The 15,812-nt window shown below is 41.0% G+C and overlaps 1 protein-coding gene across 1 annotated transcript in view; it reads right to left on the bottom strand.

Moving 5' to 3' along the window:
• Positions 1-326: 326 nt before the first annotated feature.
• The window catches only part of LOC148040860 (uncharacterized), a 216,828-nt gene continuing 201,342 nt past the window's right edge, over positions 327-15,812 (bottom strand). Inside the window, exons 19-24 of the mRNA XM_087671097.1 lie at positions 13,316-15,577; positions 13,032-13,207; positions 8,714-8,885; positions 8,264-8,563; positions 1,833-6,405; positions 327-1,690 (exon numbers count right to left, since the gene is read on the bottom strand). Of these exons, the coding sequence (XP_087527223.1) occupies positions 378-1,690; positions 1,833-6,405; positions 8,264-8,563; positions 8,714-8,885; positions 13,032-13,207; positions 13,316-15,577 (8,796 nt within the window). The 3' untranslated portion in view covers positions 327-377. The remainder of the gene's footprint in view (positions 1,691-1,832; positions 6,406-8,263; positions 8,564-8,713; positions 8,886-13,031; positions 13,208-13,315; positions 15,578-15,812) is intronic.

Here is a 15,812-nt window from a genome sequence, read left to right as displayed (position 1 = left end):
GTTAATGGTCAATTTTATTTGTCCCTTTTTGTGTGTCTGAATATTAATTAGTTAGTGAGATGAAGTATGTTCCAACTTGCACTCTATGTTAGGTCTGAGCGTCTCTAAATATTTTGGTCCAATGTTTGTATTGATTATAGAGGTCCGAAGATCACTCTATTAGATATAGTGGTGCTCCTTCAAGTGAGCTTTTGTGGAGATGCAGTTGCTATTTCACACAAACCATTTGTTTCCCATGAGTTGTTTAGACACACATCTCTCTCTCTCTCTCTCTCTCTCTCTCTCCATACATACACATATCGTTGGACTACATACAAACACTGATATTCCAGGCGAACATGCAGAAAACATTCGTGGATCAATTGCTGATAAAACAGTTACATGCCTTGCAGGTACATGATCCAAGTGTGACTACTCTCTGTGCAGCTCACAGTGAGCTTCCCAGTGGAAGGCCCTCCATGCACACTTTTGTAGCTCACAGGTATTTTAGCTACCTGCTTTGGGCCCACCTTGTCACTTTTCCCAACCACAAATGCAGGATTGTCCACTGAGTACATGTACATGACCTGCTTGCCAAATACATTCCTGAATGGTATTTGAGTGCTTCCCTTGATGAAGAAGGGGCCCTGTGGAGTTGGCACACTGCACATACCGATCAATCGACACCGGTATTCCCCCGCCTCAGGCGACTTCACAGTCAAAACTGCCTCTTCAACTTTTGAGGACACTCTGCAAGGCTCATAAACCACTTGTATCTGCATCTCAGTCCCTTCCGGGCTTGTTGGCTGCGCTTCGAACTTGGCATTTGCGACTGTGAAGCCGAAATCAAGGGCCTGGGGGGATATCTCAGCTGTGTAGATGGTTTTGGCTGGGACGAAGTGCATGAACCTGAAGCTTTGTACGTGTTGGTTGCCAAGTGAGACTGCAAAGGTCAATGGAGGCTCCATGCCACAAGCTGTACTTTTAAGCTGCAGCTCGTACAGGAACTCGCCGAGCAATTCACTTTGAAGACGCAAATGACTTGTTGTTGATTTTTCCAGTAATGGCCTAAAGGCAATTTGTATCGCAGCTGTTGACTTGGGCTGCATTTCAACATTGGATGGCACATCTATTTCTGGATTTGAGCATTTTGTTGAGAAGGTGACAACTCTATCCAAGGGATTACTTAATTGCAACACTTTTGTGACCCTTTGCCTCACGAAAGTGTTAAATGTCAAGCTCTGAGCTACACCAGCTTTACTAACTGTTATAACCACCTTAAAGAACAGATACTCCCCAGAGCTTTCATTCTTAAATTCAATCGAGGCATTCTTTACCCCCTCTTTGAAAGATTGGAAATGGAACACACAATCTTTCTTCAATAGGCCCCCGACGTCCAAACTGCTGGGTCCTTTGAAGGTTGACATCCCCTCCATGTCATCAACCCCCTGCTGTGTGATAGTTATCACAAAATGCTGGGCTGTTTTGAGCCAATTACACACCGGTAAAGTCACAGTCAGGCTGCTCCTTGCCATGACATCATACTTGAACTCGCCATCTGGAAGAGGTGGGCCTGCAGCTCCAATTAATTTGTACAGCATTGCAGAACCATTTGGCAAAGGGAAAAGTATGGATCCGTCGTGTTGCTCCTCATTGGGGGAGGTGCACATTTTTAAAGGTCTATAAGTGATATTGTAGCCAACAGATGTGCCTGCATATTGTTTGGAAACAAAGGATCCCCACAGTCAAATAATCTGGAAAGTTTTTCAGAAGCAGAAAAACTTAAGATTTCATGAGAGTCCCTTTTCTTGACGAGGTAACAGGCCTAGTAAAAAAGCTTTTTGCAACAGTACCTGCAGGCACAAACACACAAGATGATCCGTGCCAGAATTCATTCAAAATTTTTGGGCGAATAGTCCAATCCACAGTTGTGTCATTCTTAAGCTGAATGGTCTTCACTTGCTGCATCCTTACAGGAACCTTGAACTGCAGAGCGTCTTTTGTAGCTTCGCATTCCCTGCAGCACCCTGTCAATGTCAAAAACAATGTGTTGCTCCCTGTGACAATGCATGGAATATTTTGAACTCGCACTTCTGGGTTCACTACTGTTGGATGGAAGGTGATCTCCATGGTGGCAAATTGATGAGGTGCAATGCAACCATCCTTGGGATAAATGCTGAATTCTGAGGAACATCCTCTTGTATCCCATGAAAATGTAGATCCAAGGTCACCGCAGTTCTCAATCTGTATCTTTCTCGTAACACTTGAGCCTAGGGTCACAGGATCAAATGGGATGATGTCACTGCTGAGTCTAACATCACTTGCCAGACAAACACCAGTAAGATTGAGGAGCTTCAATGTAGTTCCTGCTACCCCTAGAATAATTTCCTCAGAAAAGGGTGCAATCCTTGATTTAGGGTTAAACTTGATCTCTATGGGCTCAGTCTGCTTGGGTGCCATTGCAAGCCCATCCTCAGGAAAACAGGAAATTCCAAACTGTTTTAGACGCTCTCTGCAAGGCTCAAAATTGACTTGGACAGGCAACTTGCTCTTGTTTACTATTTCCACCTGTTGCCTTACAGTTTGGCCAAGCCTTACAGTACCAAAGCCAATCTGCTTTTGTTGAGGATTGATGAGTTCAACCAAAACTGGGGTTCCTTCTCCTGTCACTAAGATAGAAACTTTATCCAACCCATTGACCTGGAATGCCACCACTTCTTTATACATTGATACACAATCTGGTTTGAATACCATTTTTACCTTCTGTGATTTGCTTGGTTCCAACACACTGTTTAGGTGTTCAACCTCCAAGAAGCTGGTGGTTTTATAAAGTGTCTCACAGGTAATGTTGATAGAGTCCTCGTTTGTGATTAGTAGTTCTACTGATGGAGGTGGCATTCCTGTGTGAGAAAGAAAGCAAGGTCCAAAGTCATATTTGTAAAAGCTGAATTTGAGCTTTGGACGATAACATGTACCACAAAGCTTGAACTTATATTTGTTTCCATGGACTATCTGACATGTAATGGGTATTTCGAATCTGTCCCTTGCATTTGCCATGGAGACTGAGAGTTCACAAGCGACCTGTTCATCTTTGCCTACAATGCCAGCAAATGGATCTATTTGAATGTGTGTGTTGTGGTTCTGATCCCAGATGAACTGGTAGGGGAAGCTTCCAGAATTGACTAGAGTGATCTTTCTGAAAACTCTGTCATTTACAAGGACATGGCCAAAATCAATGCAGCTTGTCTCTCCTAGTGAGAGCTGCACAGGAGATGCTTCACTTAGGGATTCTAAATACACCTCCTCATGGTATTGGTATGCTTCTCCTTTGATACATAACGTAAGAGGGCCCACATTCTTTACATTGCACACTGCTTCTATACTTACATGTCCTTCTGTAGTTGGAGCATAAGTGATCTCTATAGGCATTACAGATGTTGACAACACAGTTGCTGAAACTGGCTGGATGTTAATAATGGACTTTGCATATGTCTGGTCGCTTTTCCAGCTGCTGTAGCTTAGCCTAGAGAAATTGAAAGAAAAAGCTAATGGCTCATTATTTCTTAGATGAACTGATTGCGTTACACGAGTTCCAATCAGGACCTGCCCAAAGTTGATCCTGGCTCTTTCAAAACTTAAATCAGGCTTTTTCATGTTTGCTACCAGAAGAAAAGGTACCTCAATTCCCTGCTCTGGTATTTTGAAAACCCATATACTTTGCTGGAGCTCTGTCTTAGTAGGACTGTATTCAAAAGCCATTTCATACCTTTTTCCACTGCCTATTTCTCCTGACTTTGTCAAGCATTTGAAGGGATCTCCAAGAGCTAATTTAGCATTTTGCATCTTCTCCCTCCGCTCCCAAACAAATTTGTAGGATAAGCTTGTAGGATTCATAGCCACAAAGTACTTAATGTTATGTGTACTTGATCCTAGAGAATCAAATTCAATCACATTCGTCTCAGGATCTAAGGGCCCAACAATCCTATCTGTGTCTGCATGGCTAGAACCTGACCTGGCTGCATGGTTACTTTTTGGCAATTCAAAATGACACCACGGTCGAGAGACCTGACCTGTCAATGAAATTTGTAGGGGTGGACAGCTACTGTCAAGGTAGGGAATTTCACAAACTAAAACTCGTGTGCAATCTTCCACCTCTAGGGGGCAGAATTTGACCAGAATCTCCATGCATCCTTTTGCTTCTATGATTCCATTTTCAGGGCTAACAAAGTACATGCACTTTTTATCATGATTTCCATCAGGCTTTTGCATCATCCAAGTGAATGCCATTTTGGCAGTACTTGGGTTTTTCAATAGGAAGCTGTAAACCCGTTTCTGAAACATCATTGTGGCCTTGAAGTTGATTTCATGAACGCTGCATTCATACTTTATAATGTCAGCTATTGCGTGCAGTCTAGCGATGATAATCTTGTTGCTTCCTTTGACAATGTCATAAGCCTGCTCTCTGTTGGAGACCACCCTTTTACCCGACAAGGAATCTGCTTCACTCCTCTGTTTCTTGTTTGAGGATGTCACCAGATTTGAGTGTGTCTCTGTCAACACAAAGGAACTCCCATCAGCAGACTTGGCCTTCTTTTCTCTAAGGTTTAGGGGCTGTGTACCAGGCAAGGTCTGAGGAAGTTGATTTTCTTGCTCAAGCAGCTTCTCATCTTCTTGAAATGCTATGTTGCATACTTGAAGCTTGATTTCATAGTCTATATATTGAATGGCTCTGTCTGGATGAAATACTGCTTCAATAGGTCTTGTTTCCCCTGCCAGAATCTGTCCCGAAGATGGAGTGAAACTCAGAGAAGGGATTGCAGGCCATTCAAACTGCCAGTGCTTGTCGCTTGCATTATTTCTCAGACTGAATACAATTACACTCTGTGATCCTATTGGACAGTCTTCAAAGTACAGTTCATTATCGGAACTCTTAGGCAGACCTATGAAAATGACATCTTCACTATAGCCTTCTCCAGTGATCTGAATAGTTGGTCTATCAAATGGGTTTTCATCAATATTCACAGTAACCTCATCTTTGTACATCTTCTCTTCTGTTGGAAGAAAAGAAATCATAGCTTTCCTTTTTTCTCCACTCGGAATGGTGAATTTGATTCCAAATTCAAGTGGATTTGGGAGTTCCTTACAAGAAGTCATTACCATCCATCCTTTGTCCTGATTAGTTTGCTCCAACTTTGCTGTTACTGCAACTACACCCTTATTGTGGAGGATAATTGGGAGTGTTTGCGACTTACCGATGAGTAGACGGGAGAACTTAAGCCATGGAATGTTAGTAGGGGACAGTAATGATGGACTTTCAATGTAAAGCTGTGGCAGTGTCCCTTCTCCAACAAGATCACATTTAAAGAGGGACTTTTGGGACTGTCCTTGGATAATCAGACTAGCTTCAAAGATGGCGTGATACCTTTGTAATGATGTTGGATAGAAAGAGCAGGTGATATACCGAGTTTCTAAGGGAGGTATTTCAGCAGTCGCTGGTGAAACAAACATACAGAGAGGTAGGCCTTCTGTTTGTTGAGGGTGACGAGAAATGGAGAACTGGAGGGAACAGGGAACTTTATAAGGGTTCTCAATCTTAAGCTTTGAATCCACAACTTTTCCGTCACTTCTCGGAAGCTTGGCATCTGCTAAATCTGGATCTGGAGGTCCTAAAATGACTGCTCCAAATGAGAACAGCTGGTGGATTTTAGAATAAGTGCCCAAGGGGGGGAGAGAATGGAGGAGATCAACATGGTCTACAATATGGTGTCCTTCAAAGATGATATCTGGGCTTGTAGCAATGCCTGGCATACAAGATTCCCCTGCAATTTCATAGACTAAATCTTCTGGATATTGTAGAGGATCTAGGTCAGATATCACAATCTTGATTTTTTCCAAAATGGTTCCTAGAGCTTCTGCTTTGAAATATATTGATATATCCTGTTTTCCTGCAGGATTGATTGTGCCAGATACTGGACTCAGTGTGAAAGACTTGAGATCAAGAGTCTCTGGTATTGTGTTGACAGATGTTCTCTTTTCAGTACGTTTTTTTGATTTACCAGCAGCACTTTTATCATATGCTGCATTCTCTTTCCCTTTGATTTCTGATTTGCCGACAACAATGGGTCCCTCCAAAATCTCAGGCCTGGCTACTGCAGAAATTCTGTAAACAAAAGAAAACTCTCCTGTGTTCAAGATATTGAATGTGTGTGCAGATGATATGGTACCGCATATCTGAGAACCAAAGTGGATTCCATGTGCAGGGACCAGAACAAAGCGAGAATGTACAGCTCTGATTGTAATAGGGATCCCTTTTCTCTGTTTTACTTGTCCTGTGAGAGATTCAGATAAGAGTAGCTGGAGGTCCTGACATCTTTGAAAGCTCAGTTCTTTCTTCAACTTCCTGTCCCTGTTGAAATGAATCTCTACCTGTGTATAAAAATAATTACAAGATTGTCAGTTCAGCTTGCCATTGGTGTGCACAGCATGCCCAAACCCTTTGTACAACATAACGTGGTTACAAAATCAAACTTACCACAATAGGTTGTAAGTTTAGCTTGCCAATGTTGTGCATGTACAGCATGCACACGTCCTTTGTACAACATAATGAGATTGCAAAGTCAAACTTACCGCAGTTAACAGAAGCAGAAAGTGAATTAATTTCACACTATTTCATTGTAGACACTAAGAAACTCATATGAGAAATTGATGGCAACATCTCTCTGTGCACCATTCTCCCTCCTGCCAAACTACTTTCTTCCTTCTTCACTTGATCACCTTACCTCCAGCACACATTCAATTCAATATTGACAAGATTAGCAGGGATCATCAGCAGCCACTATATTGTGACATAATAGGTCAGCCTACGAAAGGTCAATATAGCATTGAGTTTTTTAATAATCACAATACCTTTAGCTGCAGGTCCTTATCTCGGTGCTCAGACCATGGCCTTGACTCAACAAATATCTTCCATTTCTCTGGTGCTTCTGGAGGTTTTCCTAAATGATGGTAGTCCATGGTGCTGGTCATTGAGGATTCTTGTGATACATCTCCGATGGTGCTATGCTATGCTGATGTGTTGCCACCATATTTTCTTGGTGATGATCATGCAGATGGATTAGTGATTGCGATGACTTGAGAGGGGGTCATTGGTTTTTTATTGGATTGGCTAGTTCTATTCTGTTGGTGGATAGATTGCCGCTATATTGAGTGCTGACTTGGATACTTTTTGTTCTTTGTCAGAGATTTGTGACATGGTGGCTCTGATGACAAAGAGGGATGGATACGACTCCTCTAGAATGAGGTTGCATGTCATATGCTACTGTGAGAACCTTCTATTCCTGGACTCCTCTGTCGAACTTTCCTCCTCCAGTACATGCATTCGCATGGGATAGGGATAGCCTGTAGTAGTGAGTTGCACTCCTCACATGTTCTTGGGCCAGAAAGGAACAATGAGAGAGCAGAGATCAGGCATTCTCTTGCCTGACCTACATCTAAATTATGTATGCCAGGCATTCTCCTGTCTGATATACATCTAAATGATGTGGTATGGACGACTGATGTGTGGATTCTTACAGTTACCATTATCTGATATTTTAGACAGAAATCAAGGTTGTGGATCTTTTGGCTCAATATTGTCAAGGGGGAAAGTTTGGTGTGGCTTACAGTTACCATTATCTGGTAGTTTCAAACCCTGGAGCTGGTTTGACTCCACGTCCATGCAGGGATGTTTTGACAAAGAGTGGGATTTGCTCCTAGTTGGATCTCACGTGGGAGGACAGTTTAGCAGGATGCCTTTGAGATGTTTTGATAAAGAGTGGAATGTGCTCCTAGTTGGATCCCACATGGGAGGACAGTTTACCAGGATGCCTGGAGGTGGTGGATCTATGCTTCATGACAAGCTGACGAGCACTGTCTGACAGGGCAGTACGAGACTGATTGCTCTTTCTACTCTTCCATGTTCAGGATAGTGTATGATCAACATCAACCTAGATGCTTGCTTTGGGGCATATATGGGATAGTTGTTAGAGAGAGGACTGGAGAGAGAGGAGGAGAGAGAAGACTGCAGAAGAGAGAAGAAATAGAGTGATAAGGAGAGAGAAAGACTAGAATAGGAGGCTATCTTAAACTTGCACGCCCATAACTGACTGTTCCCATCCAATCTGCACGATTGTGAGGAATTGTTTAATATCACATAAAATAACAAGCTCCTGCACCTTAACAGTTGAACATTTTATGTAATAAATGTTTAGAAATTTCTTGATCAGAAGGAAATTAGCTCTGTTACTTTCTGCTCTTTCTTTGGCTCCAGTCTCCCCTCTGCAGGATTCACTGCAAAGACTTCAGAAAATAGGTTGGCCCTCGTGTGGAAGTTGAAAGAAACTGCATACTTCCCTCTATTTTGAAGCACTATGGTTTTTGACACATCCTCCGCCACTTTCACAAGCCCAAAATCTACACCCTCAGTTGGAGAGATCTCTTCCAGAGTGTTTTGGTTCTTAACGACAACATCAATTTTATATGCTTCGGCTATTATGTTCAAATTAAACTCTTGAGCTGGTTTGCCCAAATTTTTTGCATTGTAAATCTGAAAAAATAATAAACACTTCAACTTAGGACATCCTTGACCGTGAAACTAAACGAATGCAGAATATATGGAATCCTGTTATTCTGGTTAGATCAGAAACTAAGTTATGAGAGAGAGTTGTTTTAAAAGATGTAAAGGAGCCAGATAAACCTGCACAGTTAACTTTTCTTTGAGGCTCTTTTCTTCAATGGCATTGAAACTGATTTTAATGTTTGTATTGCTCATTGTTTGGATGGTTCCATGTGTTTCCGAATAGGTGAACTCTTGAGCTGTATTTTCTAAACCAACAATCATCCATTGTACTGGCAGAGCGCACACATTCCTGTTAACAATTTGACTAGAATGTTAACACTGGTTAATTATCTCACCCGAAATTTTATTCTAATGGCTACTAGTCTATGAGCTACTATGACTTGAAAGTAACACCATCACTCTGTAAATAATACATCTGTAAATTTTATTCTAATGGCTACTAGCCTATGAGCTACTATGACTTGAAAGTAACACCATCACTCTGTAAATAATACATCTGCCATTAATATCTTCTTTAAAAAAAAGACAGTACATCATGCTTATTTAGTATAGGTGCAAAATTTAACAAGTTGGTCAGGCAGATTTGAACTGAGATATTATAGTGTCAACCATGTGGCAACTTGGACTAGCAATATATGTCTCAAAAGCTTCTGGAAGAAAACCAGCTCCTTCTAAGGTAACTATGAATACAAGATCCCATGAAATTGAAAAGTTGGGAGGTCAGTGGCAACAATGTAATGACATTTGCTTGGCTAACTGCTCAAAGGAAATGCCAAGTACACAGCTAACTGAATTACCAGTACAGAGAGCAAAACATGTGAGAAGCCTATAGGAAAAGGTGCCTGTCTCACAAGTGTGAAAGATGGCCTCTTGCTGCCTGCTCATGTGATTGGAGTTACCCATTACTTTCTCCCATGTACCTTTGAGAGTATGAATTATCTTTGTCCATATGTGGAAAAGAGTCCCCAAGCTCTGCTGCTAGTGTGAAGTCTCATATGCCATGAGCTATGCTCTCCCTTGAAAGTCCTTGTATCCACATGAGGGCCCTCCATCTATGATCCATGATATTGGTCACTACATCACTATCATCTTTCCATAGGTGCTGGAGAATATGATTTGAGGGTTCTTTTCAAACTTCCTATGTATCAAAGATCAAGAAGAATTTGCTATTAAATTTTTCACTTGTCAAGATTGGCTTGATTGTGAAATTTGTTAATGATAGATGTATAGTTTATGATCTCTCTTGTGGTGATGCAATTATTGCATCTCATTCACCATGTCATGGGTAATACAAGCTCAATAACTATGGTAAATAAGTGGAAGATATGGTATTTGGAGTTGCAGATTTGTAGCTAATTTCAGGTGCAAAACTTTGGCATGCACATTTTGGCCATTTGAATTTTGCTAGTTTGTTGTATCAACATATACTTAATACCGTGTATTTATTGTCTACTCTTAAGGCACGGGTAATATGTAGTGTACTTCATTTTCAAAAGATGGTTTAGTTAGAGCTATTTATAAGCTACAACTTGTAGATAGTGATGCTTATGGTCCAATGCAAACATCTTTTAGTAACTACCTATACTTGGTGACTTTCATTTATGACTCCTCTTGATATGCATGGGCATATGATTTGAGAGCTTAGTCAAAAGTGTTTTTGTGCTTCAAGTAGTTTGTTAGCATGTTTGAAAATTTATCGAGATATAAAGTGGGTATTCATTGTTTTGATTGGGGGGGGGGGGGGGGGGGGGGGCGGGGCGGGGGGAGGGAGAGTATACATCAAAGGATCTTAATGTGTATCTCATTGAACTTGGGATAAAACACCAATGTATAGTGCCATACATATCATAGAAAAATGGTGTAGCTAAGAGGAATAACAAATCTCTCATGGAGATTGCACGATGCATGATTAAGAGTCGAAGCTTTGCCGCACAATTTTTGGTTGGAGGCTAATTTATTTGCAACCTATGTACTTAACATGTATCCCACTAAGACATTGTAGTTTATTACTCCTGGAAAGAAATTGTAGTTTATAACTTGTGGCCAATATTGAAACTGCATTTCTGAATGGTGGTTTAGATGAGGAAGTGTATATTCTTTAGCCTGGTGGTTTTATGCAAAAAGGGCAAGAAAACAAAGTATGCAAATTGAAAAAAGCGTTGTATGACTTGAGGCAAGCATCTCAGGCTCGGAATGAGAAGATACATGTATACTTGATTACATGTGGTTTTTAGAATACTCCAATTGAGAGCACCTTATATGCCAAACATGAGGGTGATGTGTCTTATCATTGTGGTTTATGTTGATTGACATGTTGCTCGTTGGTTCTAATGAGATATATATTGCTAATTTTAAGGTTGAGTCAAATTCAGCTTTTGACATGTCACATTTGGTCATATTGTATCATTATCTTGGTATTTAGTTCAAGTAGTGCAATGGAGGTATTGCTCTGTGTCTCGAAGAAAATATGTTGAGACATTGTTGCAAAGATTTGGTCTTAAGGACTGCAAGTCTATTGCTACTCCCTTGGAGACAGGTTTGAAGTTGAGCCTCGTGATGTTGAAGACTAGTTTGATGTCTTTCTTAATCAATACGCTGTTGAATGCTTGATTTATATATACATTATGAGGCCCAAGATTCAGATTGCAGTCTCATAGATGAGCAGGTTTATACGGAGCCCAAACACTAAGCACTGGCAGACAGTGAAGTAGATCTTTCACTATTTGAGTGGTACACAACACCTTGGGCTGGTTTATCCCAAGGGGGATTCATGATTGCTAGATTTACATGCTTTTTTGGATTTTGATTGGGCTGATTGTTATGGCACTTGTGTATCCATAAGCGGTCTTTGCTTTATGCTTGTTGGTAGCTTGTGCATATTGTAGTTGAGTGAGGAGCAACCCATTGTGGCCACTTCTAGGTGTTAATTTGAGTATAGGGCAGCTTTCATAGCTATAGTTGAGTGTGCTTGGCTCAGGTGCCTTTTGGTTGATTTGGGTGTTGGACAACTATCTGCCACCATCATCTTCATTAATAGTCTGAGCACATTGATAGTCATGGAATCCAGTGTTCCGTACACGTATTAAGCACACTGAGGCAGATTATCATTCTGCCAAGGAGAGACTCTCTATAGGAGAGATTATCTTAGCCCATGTGCCAATATAGGACAACCTTGCACATCGTTTCACAAAGGCTTTGCCTTGTGAGAAGTTTGAAGCTTTCCACAAAGCTTTGGGCTTATTCCCATTTGTGGATTCATCTAGTCCACATGGCTTGGCACTTCCCTATACACAAGTGCCAACTTTTGTTCACCACATTACTCCCACAAGGGATTGTTATTCCTCGTCAGTCTTAGGTTTGTTCTTTTTGCCATATCCATCACACAATTGGTTTTAAGGACTGTGCTGTTATTCCTCATTAGAATTAGGTTTGTCCTTTTTCCCATATCCATCAATACTTTCAGGTTCCTCGGGTTTAGTGGCTGCTTTGCTTGGGTGGCATTCCCTTTTGCCTGCATTCTAGCATTCATCCTCACAGTTGGCTTGGGCTTTTGCGTACCCATATGATTTTTTGAAATGATCACCAATCAAGTTTAACATAAGATGTTTGAGGATAAAAGATGGGTGACTACTTTTCTGGTCAAAGTTACTGCGAGTGATCCAACCAATAGGGGAGTGTAACAGACGCTGACAAGCCCCACCTTCTTTTCAGCTGTTGTCACCATCACTGCCTCATGTCTCCACCTCACCTCCTGCTGCTTCCTCCCTTGCCTGCTTCCCACCCCCCTCTCTCCTTGTGCATGCCTGCTGTTGCCGGTGGCAAATTGCAGCTCTGCCCACTTGCTCTGCCTACTCTGCTGACTGTGCCCTGGTTACAAGGAGTTTTTTGGGAGCTTTGCTGATTGGAGTCATGAATGATGAAATGCTTGCCCCCGCTCTTGATATTGGCCCTGATTATAGACCACCAAAGTGGCTTCCTTATTTGTTGGTATAAGAAAGCCATCTACCAGACCAGCTAGCCTGGGGGACCCAGTTTCATTATATTCCTTTTGCACCATTTCTGAGTGAGTTTTTGTAGCCCGTTTGGACTCTTTAATGCAAAATTTTTGCAACAAATAGTTGAAGTTAAAGTGGTAATTGGTTGGTATTCCAGTCGAACTTCTACAAATGGACTGAATAGGCTTTCTATATGAATCTCAAATCATGTATTGAAGTTCTTTTTGTCCTCTATTTTCCTAGATAATATTTCGAGACAAATGCAAAACACTGGTTCTGCTATTTATAACAGATCCACTTTGGACACTTCTACTACCTACAGCAGAATTGGTTGCTTTTTTTTTTCCAGAGAAGTGGCTTTTCTTAAATAAATTGATGAGAACCTTCAAACGTTAACAACACAGTGTGCAAGAAAAAGGATTAGTTTTGCGAGGATGCACCTAATGGTTATGTCTTTACTATCTTGCTGTCCAAGCAGTAGTCGGTCAAAGCTAATTGAGGATGGCTCCAAGTTAATGTGAGGTGTGTCAGATAAACATCTCAGCTTGAATTCTAATAATTCTGGATTATCTTTAACGCTACACGCTAGTAAACTTTCGAGGGCTCCTAGCTGATCCTGCAATTAGGAAAATAGAGCTTAAATCCGCTACATCAGAAAACAATTTGATTAAGCAAATGCCACAGCATCCATTTCTTTTTGAGAGATTCCAGGATGTGTCAGTACCTGTCTTGGGTAAGCATAAACTCTAAGGTCTTGTCTTTCATCAACTTTTAGGTCCATGGAGGGTGGATGCAAAAGGAAAGGTAGCTGCTTACTTGCCTTTGGTGTACTGACTGGCTGAGCAGTAGGCATGCTTGCTCTTATATCAAAATCCACATGAAGGTCAAAAAGCCCTGTATTGTGTATTGTTAATCTGATGGAATGCTCAGAGTCCTGAATTCCAGGAAATCCTTCAGGTTTCATCCCAGCTGGGATAGCACCAAAGTCCAGTAGATTTTCTTTCTTGAACTTTTGGTTCTGATATTGGAACTGTTTTGAACTTAACAATGATGTTTTTTTCTGGTAGCAGCTTATCTGAGGTCGTGCACAAATGGCTCTGCAATGTAAAGATGCTCTTCCAAGTGCTCCAAGTATCTCAAAACAGAAGATGTGATTCAATTCCTGCTCAACAGTGGCCCAAAATAGAAGACAAAGCTTGATGCTAGACTGTGGGGGAATTATCCAGCGAGTTTGTTTTGAAAACCCATCAGGAACAATGGTAAGAGGAGAAGATCCTTGCAGACCATCTGATTTAGGAGATGCATCTTCCCTCTTCATTTTGGGCTTTTTGTTGCTAATAGATCTTGTGCTGACACTTACTTTATCATCCGATATGCTTGCTGCATCGGATATTTCATCATTAAGAATTGGCCCTTTTGGTGACTTTCCTACATCTTCTGCATCCACTCTTTTCCCTGTGCTTTTTGATCCATCTTTTCCTTTGCTTAAGGGCGAATTTTTGTCTTCTGTCTGTGCAGCTGGTGTTAAGATAGCAAAATTAGAACTTAGCACATCTGCAGATGAAGATCTGATAGTTGGTCTTCTGATCACCTGAACTGTGTGTGGCATAGGGACTTTGTTGCTCGTTCTAGGTAAGGGGAGCACCTTGATAACAGTTTCAAATATGACATTCTCATTCTGTAACCCATCAATTGTGGCAACCCTTACTCTGTGGCTGAGATCAGATACTTTCTCTTCAATTTTGCACTCACCAACTAACTGAATCAGGTAGTCTTCCAAAGAAAAGAAATTATCCACGTCCTTTTGAGATGGAAAACATGATATGAAAGGGTAATTCAATGTCTGTGATAACTGTTGAAGATGTACCGCAGCGACTTCTTTAAAATCTGCATTAGTTTTACTAGCAAATTCGGTCTTTCTCTTTGCATGAAAATACTCTGGAATCTGAGAGTACCGATATGCTAAACCTGAAACATCTGTAGATAATCTGAATACATGTACCAGTGGATTTCCAGACCACACAATTTTTTTTGCTTGATCAGTTTCTTGTTTATCATCACCCATGCCTTGTTGAAAAGAGGATGCACCAGAAGGCTGCAGACCTACAGCGTATAGGATACACTTAGCAATGGAGAGAGAACTTAAGAACTCTGAGTTTAGACCGTCAAAGATCACTCCGCATGAGCAATCAGAATCTTTTATCCTATCTTGTATAATCCTTATCAATATTTTCTCAGAAGGGCTTAGAACTTCTGCTGCAGCACTCGTGTTGTTACTTTCTTCTCTTGCTTCTTGCAAAGGGATGGGCATGTCTAATGCATGCTGAAGAATCAGGTCATTAACAATGATAACTGGAAAATGGAATCTCACACACAATAGTTTAGCCTGTGCACTTTTCCCAATCAAAGGTGGTCCGTGAAGTATAATGATTGGTGTGTCCTTTTCAAACACCACTTTATTTTCTGCACGTAGAGCTTCCATGGTCTCATCTTTTACTTTCTTTGCAGTTCCTCCTTTCTTAGATGTCAACACCTTCTCTTTTGCAATTTTCCATGAGTTCCTTGGAACATTAGAATCCACATTTTTTGTTGGAGGCAACAAATGAGGCATGGGAGATTTACCTAATATTATATCATCCCAAAATGCCTGACCTGCTTCACGTGGTGGCAGAAACAAAAACCCCTCTGCATTGTAAGTTTGAAGGTCATTAAGTATACATTCTTCTTTAATATATTGAGTATCAAAATCTACGGAGTAAACTTCGATGGACTTATCAGACTTGTTGATTAGCTCTATAGAGCATTGCACTGGAGGCATGCCTTTGGGTATAATAGGCGGTAAATCTATAACTGATGGCTCAATAGTGAAAGGCAGATTGAAACATGTTCCCTTGCAAGAGACAAATTTAAAACCTTGATTATGGTGGACCTTGAAGGGTACTTTTACAAGGTATGTCCGCTGTTTATGTACTGGCATGAACCGCATCTGCATATAGAATGGTGTGATGGGACATTACAATGTCTCTATGCTAGAAGTACTGCAATAACAGTAGCTCGACATAGTTGCACAAGAAAACAATGACTTCATGCTCTGTGTGCACTTAGTCTAGAAAGTAATATCTCATTATTAAAATGTTCATGCCTTAGCAAGGCTTAAGAGATGTAGCATTGTTTTCATGCTCTACTACTGGGTCTCACCATGCATTTAGACACATATTCAG

Source organism: Lygodium microphyllum, chromosome 1, assembly GCF_053477565.2.
Source record: "Lygodium microphyllum isolate KBCC chromosome 1, Lygodium_microphyllum_v1.1.10, whole genome shotgun sequence".
Lineage (NCBI taxonomy): Eukaryota > Viridiplantae > Streptophyta > Polypodiopsida > Schizaeales > Lygodiaceae > Lygodium > Lygodium microphyllum.
The sequence above is the reverse complement of the archived record's forward strand: the minus strand, read 5'-3'. Positions and strand labels throughout refer to the sequence as shown.